We start from the raw sequence: 7,068 nt of genomic DNA, 5'->3' as shown, positions 1-7,068 counted from the left end.
GGGGTGTTGTACCTGGCAGGGGGTGCAGTGGGGCTGTCGCCATCGCTCTCGTCGCTGGAGCCAGGCTCATCGCTGGAGGATGAATAATCTGTTGCCTTCTGGGGGGGCCGTGGCGCCTCCTCCGGGCGCTCCCGCAGCGCCGCCACTGCCGCCTGGGGGGCCCGGGGGAGGTCAGTGCCCAGGCGAATACCTGAGTCCTCCCCAGCTCTAGACACTGCAGGATAAAAACCAAGGGGGCCCAGACGCCAGGGCCCTCCCCCCACCCCCTCTGTCTCCTGGGATCCCCCCATGCCATCCCCCACAGCTCGAGCACCCATGTGTAGTGGGGCCCCATGCACTGACCTCGCCGATGGCTCGTTTGTAGCTCTGGGTGGCACCAAGGGGAGAGAAAGGACAGGGTTAGAGGTGGCACCAACGACCCTCCCCCAACCTGGACACCAGGGTTCTCTGCGGGAGACTGGGGGCCTGATGCCTGGGTTCTCTGCCCACCCCCGCAGTACTCACAGCAGGCCGGCCAGGGCGGGAGCGCGGGTCCTCAGCTTTCGGGGGGGTACCAGGTGCCAGGACAGGGGAGCCAGGGGGCCGCAGTGGCGGCGGGGCTGGGGGGACGGGGACAGGGGGTGTTAGCAAGAGCCCAGCCCCCTCTCAAGCTCCCTGTGACCCCCACAACCCCATATTAACCCCTGTGACCCTCCCTTAAATCTATAGGCACCCCTGTGACCCTCATCCCCTTACACCCCGTGACCCCCAGCCCAAGACTCCCACAAGCCCTGTGACACCAATCTCTCAGAACCCTCCCAAGCCCCAGTGACCCCACCCAAACTCACAGCGCATGACCACAGCCCTGCTAACTCCCCAGCTACCCATGACCCCCTCACCCCCTTCCAAAGCCCCCCCCCGTGGCCCTCTAACCCGTGACCTCATGAACTCCCTCAGCTTCCCTGTGACCCACCAACCCATTACCTATATAATCCACAACCTCCATAACCCCTAAGCTGATCGTCTATGACCCCTGCAAGCCCCCAGCCTTACCTCTGCCACGGCTGCGCTCCAGGGACCCAGCCTGGGGCAGGTGCCCATCGTCCGTCCGCTCCCACCCAGGGTCACTGTGGCGCAGGTCGGGGTTGCTGCAGGGCATGATGGGAAGGCAGCAGTTAGGGCTGCCCTGGGGACTGTTCTACCCAGCCTGGCCCTCCCCAGAGCTGGCTGCAGCTAGAACTGGGCGAGGGGCTCAGTGGGAAAGGGGACCCAGGCATCCAGGGGATGGGGGTACCTGGCGCGGATGGCATGGGTGGGGCGGGCACTGGCCCCAGCACTGCCAGCATTGAGGGCGGTGGCGATGGATGAAGTTCGTTGTGGTACCTGGGGGGGCGCAATCTCAGCTTAGAGAGAACCCAGGCATCCAGGCTCCCACCCCTCCCGTTCTCACCCTCAGCCCCCTCCCTCCCAGAGAGCCCAGGTGTCCGGGCAAGCCTACCTTGGGCTCCTCCCACCCGGGCCGGTGGCTCCTGCAGGGATTGGGACCGCGGCACCGGTGCCCCATATGGCTTCAGCGGTACACGGTGCGCCACATGGCTCTGGGCAGAGCAAGGGGAGAGGGAGTCAGAGAAGTGGCTAGGCCCACAGGAGCTCACTCCCCTCCAGGCCCTGCTGCCCCCCACTCCCCGAGCCAAGAAAGAACCCAGGAGTCCAGGCACCCCAAACCCCACCCCAGAGAACCCATGCGTCTGCCCCCACCCCCATACCTTGTGCTGCCCCTCCTGGGGCTCAACTGGGCGCTGCATGGGGGGAGTCTGGGCAGCAGGGGTGAGGCCAGGAGGAAGGGGGGCCTCAGGCATGGACCCCGCCCCTGCTGGCGCCACAGGGGAGCTCTGCTTGCTCAGCCGCGCCCGCTCATCCCCCTGCAGGAGGGAGGGAGGTGTTGCAGCGACCCAGGCATTTTGCCGGTGCGGCCCACCCAGGCCTGGAGAACCTAGGCACCCAGGCTCCCAGCATCCCGGCTCTCACCCCCCAGCCCCCGCCTTCCCTCCCACAGAATCCAGGCATCCAGGTCCCCTGTCCTCCCGCAGAACCCCAGCGCACCTGGCCAGGGCGGGCCGAAGCAGGTGGCGCCCCCTGCTGGTGCTGGCGCTGCAGGGCGCTAAGGAAGGCGTGCTCCTGCTGGAGCACTGGAGCAGCTCTGCCTGGCGCTGCTCCTCCACCTGCTTCCGCTTGTACTCCTGGGGGGGCGGGGGATGGAGGGGGGTCAGGGACCTAGTCATCTGGGCCCACATGCCTCCAGGGGACCCAGGCCCCTAAAGAGAACCCAAGTGTCCAGGCCCATGTACCCCCAGGTGACCAAGGTGTCCAGGCCCCACAGTCCCCCAAAATGGAACCCAGGCATCCTGGCCCAGCTCTCCAGAGAACCCAGGCATCCAGACCCCTCCACACCCAAGGAACCTAGGTGTTTGGGTCCCTATACCCTACAAAAGGAACCCAGGTGTCCAGCCAGCACCACCCCCCAGAGCTCTGAGAGCCACCCCCAGGCTGCTCTAGCAAGGTGGGTGGGGCCAGACCAAGGAGCAGGGCCTAAGCCAGGGGCGTTACCAGCAGCAGGGCCTGCTCCTGCAGCAGCTGTTGCTGGAGGACCTCGAGCTGGCGCTGCTCCTCCTCTAGTCGGTGCCGAATGAACTCCTGGGTGGGGGCAGCGGGGGGCACAGGGCAGGGGACAGACAGAGGCAGACAGATGCGAGTGGAAGAGGACAGGTCGCAGCATCCAGCCAGAGAAAAGAGAACCCAGGCGTCCGGGCCCAGCCCCACAGCCTCTCCCATCACTGACAGAACCCATGCGTCTGGGCCCAGCCAAGCAATCCTTCCCAAACAAGCAGGAGCAGAGAACCCAGGCGTCCCGGCCCAGATCAGACAAGCAGAAGGAACAGGGCAGCCCAGAGTTTGGGGGAGGGGGGGAAGAGTGGGGGGTAGCCCTGCCTGGGGGGTCCTGAGGGGGGTCACAGAACCTGGGTGGTGTCACTGGGGGCTGAGAAGGTCCAAAGTGTTGTCTCGGGGGGTCTTGGTGATCTTATGGGGGCCTGGAGAGGGTCTGGGGGGACCAGGCAGGTCTGTACCTGCTGGCGCTCAGCCTGGCGCCGCTCCCCCTCCCGGCGGCGTGCCTCCTTCTCCTGTAGTTTCCGCTGCTCCCGCTCCCGGCGCTGCTGCTGCAGGAGAGGAGGAGAAGAGGGACTTTGAGAACCCAGGGGTCTGGGCCTCCCTCCGCCCCGAGAACCCAGGAGTCTAGGCCCCAGAATCTCTGCTGTCACCCCCCCAGAGAACCCAGGCATCCAGCTCCCATCCCCCCAGCAGAGAACCCCAGGCATCAGGGCCCCACCCACCTCCTCAAGGCGCCGGCGCTCCTCACGCTGCTGACCCAGGCGTTGCTGCCGCTCCAGCAGGAGTCGCTGCACATGGGCCTCGGGGTCATGGGCAGGACCCGGTGGGGGCGGGGCCACAGGAGCAGGACCAGGCCCGGGCCCTACGCCCCCCTTGTGCTCCTGCTGCAAGCGCAGAAACTCACGGCGCAGCGTCGACTCCCCAGGGACATTCATCAGCGAGCTGGGGGTGGAGCCAGAGCTGGGGGTGGGGTGGGGCCAGTGGGGGCACACCCCCTGAGGAAGCCCTACCCCTCAGCCACACCCACACCAACCCACCTTCCTGCAGGGTCCCACCCCCTTGATATAAGCCTCATAAGCTCTGCCTCCTGAGCCCCACCTGGGCCATTCAGGCTCTGCTCATAGCCCAGAATCCAGGCCCCACTTACTACACAAGCTCCACCTATGCCTGTGGAGGCTCCACCCACCCAGTGCCCCAGGCTCCACCCCTACCCAAGCCCCAGCCCCACATGCAGCCAGTTAGCTCCACCCACTAAGCCACACCTTGCCAGGCCCCCCTCCTCGAGGAGGCTCCAGCCCCCATACCTGGGCTCCCCTTCCTCGCCGTGGCCATCATCCTCCTCCTCACTGCCGCTATACTCGTACTCCGTCTCATCTTTGGGGGGAGGGGGGGCGTTGTGGTCATTGTGTGGTGGCCCTCACACTCCCAACTTGCAATCCCCCACCTCCCCAGTACCCCTCACCCCCGACCCACAGCCCCTCACCCTTCTCCCCGCGGCGCCGCCGGGCGCGGTCCAGGTGGTCCCGCAGCTGGATGCGGACCTGGCGCTCAGGGGGCTGGTCCCGGATGAACGGTGCCTGCAGCAGCTGCTCGGTGCCTGGGCGGCTCGTGTAGGCCTTGGTCAGGCAGGTCTCCACAAAGTCCAGGAACTTCTTCGACCTGGAGGGGGGCAGCAGATCGGGAGTGAGGAGCACAGGCTGCAGGTGGGGAGTGAGGGGCACCTGCAGAGTTGGGGGAGGAGGAACTGGGGGACCCCCCCCCACTTACCACTTCTTGGACTTGAGGCGCGGTGGGGGGTTCCGTGGGATGAGGAACAGGGCACGCATGGGGTGCATATCACACAGTGCTGCAGAGGGGCAGGGAGGGGCATTAGCCATGCAGACCCTGGCGTCCAGGCTCCCAGCCCCCACCCTGCTCTCACCCCCAGTCCCTTCCCCTCCCAGTGAACGCAGGCTTCCAGGGCCCCCCACACTCACGGGGGGCTCCCTCAGCCATCTCGATGGCAGTGATGCCCAGGGACCAGATGTCACTCTGTTGGGAGGAAAGATATGGGGAGGGGTCAAGATTGGGCCCTGGCCAGGGGGAAACCAAGCTTCTGGCACCCTCCCCCACCCCACAAGGCTGCCTAGATTGATTGGCCCGGCCCCCTGGGTTCTAAGGCATCTGATGGCTCAATGGACCAGGGGCGGGAGGGACTCAGTGCCTGAGCACCCCACAAATGGGGTCGAGGTGGAACACAAGTATCTGGGGCTGGATCCCAGCCTCCAGGGAGGGGTGGGAGAGTCCTGGAGGAATCCAGGCATCTGGGGGCCCCAGGGAGAGGTGGGGGGACCCGGGGAAACCCAGGCATCCAGGGACGCACCCGGCAGTCGTAGGTGGCATGGGGGTCATCGTCACAGGCAATAACCTCGGGCGCCATCCAATAGGGCGTGCCAATGAAGGTGTTGCGCCGGCCCACTGTGCGATCCAGCTGTGCACTGACCCCAAAGTCAACTGGGGGGAGGCAGGGCCGGCAGTCAGGTCCCGCCCCCCAGCCCTACCCCCGCCCCTGGCCCTTCCCCCCAGAGAAGCCCTCATCTGAGCCAAGGAAGGGACCCAGGTGCCCAGGGCTCAAGACAGGAGAAGATGCAGACATCTGGGAGAGAAGTGGCCCAGGTATCTGGGGGGTGGGTCAGGGGAGGAGCCAGGCATCTGGGGGCCAGGACAGGACAGGACCCAGGTGTCTGGGGGAAGGGAACCCAGGCATCTGGGCCGTACCCAGCTTGACCTCGGCGTTTTCGGTGAGCAGCACATTTTGCCCCTTGATGTCACGATGAATCACCTTGTGCGCGTGCAGATGGGCCAAGCCCTACAAGAGTGTGGGGGGAAGGAAATCAGCCAGGGACCCAGATGTCCAGAAATCCCTTGTCCCCCCAGAGGCCCAGTAGGATCAAAGAAACCAGGTATCTGGGCACCAAGACCCCTTTCCCCGCCCAAAGCGAGGACGGTCCCAGGCATACAGGCTTTGCTGTGGTCCCTGCCACTCTCCGCCTCTCCTGGGCAAGTCAGGCATCTGGGCTTCCAGTCACTCCCCCTGCCCAGTAGAACCCAGGCATCTGGGCCCCAGGGGAACCCTGGTGTCTGGGGGGGCCCACACACCCGCAGGATCTCGCGGCAGACATAGGCGATGACGTCCTCGCGCAGCGCGTGGCCCTTGGAGCCCTTCACCAGGTCAGTAACAGATCCAGCGCCGCAGAACTCCATCACCAGCTGGAGGGGGCACCGGGGGAGGGGTGTCGGTCACAGACCGGAGGCACCCTAGGATCCCCTGAGCCTCCCCTCGACCCCCCACCTCCCCAGCTGTGGGAGGTCCAAGCTCCTCTTTGGCCCCCTCTCTTCCCCCCAAGGGGCTCAGAGCTACCCCCGTTCCCCCCAGGCCCAATCTGAACAGCCCCTTAGGACCCGCCCTCACCCAGAGCTGGTCATCATGCCCTGGGGGGCTCTTCTTGACAAAGGCCCCATAGTAAGTGGCAATGTTGCGGTGGTGCGAGTACTTCTTCAGCATGTTGATCTCCTGCTTGATCTCTTCCTCCTCGTCCTGGGGGGCCAAGGGGTCAGCTCCCGACGCGCAGCCCCTGTCCATCCAGCCCTGCCGGTGCCCCTCACTCCCGACCCGCAGCCCCCTTTTCGTACCTCAGTAACATCCATGACCTTGATGGCTGCCAGCTGCCCTGTCTTGACATGGCGGCCCTAGGGGGTGAGGGCATCAGATGGGGGAAGGCAGTGGGCCACCTGACCCCACTCCCCTCCCAGGAACCCCAGCTCCATGGCTGTCCCCCACCATTGGCTTTCGGTGGGGAGCCCAGGCATTGGGTGTGCAGCCCCTCCCCACCAGGCTCCCGTCCCCTCCCAGAGAACCTAGGCTCCCGTCCCCTCTTGCCCTGCTCCCGTAGCCTGCAGCACACACCGTGGGAGCCATGTGACAAGGACCGTGAGGGGCAGCTACAGTCATGAGGGGCCTGGAGAGGCCGAAGGGACTCAGGCTTCTGGGTCTGCAGGCAGGGGCGGGGGCGGGGGGGAGGATGGACTGAGGCATTTAAATTGGCGGGAGGGTCTCACCTTATAGACCTGCCCGTAGGTCCCATTGCCGACGACTTCTACCAACTCAAAAATCCCAGCAGGGTCCTGGGGGGGGGGCAGTCACAGGGGGAGGAAATCAGCAGACTGCCCCCACCTCCTTCCAGGGGCAGGGCCTGCCTCAGGGCGGGGGAAGGGAGCCAGTGGAGCACCCCCCACTCTCCTTGGCCTGGTTCGGCTCCGGCAGAGGATCCCAGTGGGGGCTGGAATGGGGTCATTGGGGCGGGGGGGTGTACAGCTCCTGACACATGTGGGTTGCGGGGGAGGGGGGACCTGGGGAGCCCAGGAGTCCGCCCCCCCCCCCCC

General features: G+C 65.9%; 1 protein-coding gene across 1 annotated transcript in view; it reads right to left on the bottom strand.

Moving 5' to 3' along the window:
- The window catches only part of MINK1 (misshapen like kinase 1), a gene marked incomplete at its 5' end in the record, with an annotated part of 11,534 nt that extends 4,718 nt beyond the window's left edge, over positions 1-6,816 (bottom strand). Inside the window, 22 exon segments of the mRNA XM_025211093.1 lie at positions 13-152; positions 343-366; positions 505-599; positions 1,033-1,127; positions 1,274-1,380; positions 1,383-1,577; positions 1,746-1,901; positions 2,083-2,168; positions 2,171-2,219; positions 2,587-2,673; positions 3,105-3,194; positions 3,369-3,588; positions 3,951-4,020; positions 4,130-4,305; positions 4,414-4,492; positions 4,623-4,677; positions 5,009-5,139; positions 5,404-5,494; positions 5,785-5,895; positions 6,098-6,223; positions 6,319-6,375; positions 6,745-6,816. Of these exon segments, the coding sequence (XP_025066878.1) occupies positions 13-152; positions 343-366; positions 505-599; positions 1,033-1,127; positions 1,274-1,380; positions 1,383-1,577; positions 1,746-1,901; positions 2,083-2,168; positions 2,171-2,219; positions 2,587-2,673; positions 3,105-3,194; positions 3,369-3,588; positions 3,951-4,020; positions 4,130-4,305; positions 4,414-4,492; positions 4,623-4,677; positions 5,009-5,139; positions 5,404-5,494; positions 5,785-5,895; positions 6,098-6,223; positions 6,319-6,375; positions 6,745-6,816 (2,312 nt within the window).
- Positions 6,817-7,068: the final 252 nt, after the last annotated feature.

This window comes from Alligator sinensis, unplaced genomic scaffold (genome assembly GCF_000455745.1).
Source record: "Alligator sinensis unplaced genomic scaffold, ASM45574v1 scaffold553_1, whole genome shotgun sequence".
NCBI classification, from domain to species: domain Eukaryota; kingdom Metazoa; phylum Chordata; order Crocodylia; family Alligatoridae; genus Alligator; species Alligator sinensis.
The sequence above is the reverse complement of the archived record's forward strand: the minus strand, read 5'-3'. Positions and strand labels throughout refer to the sequence as shown.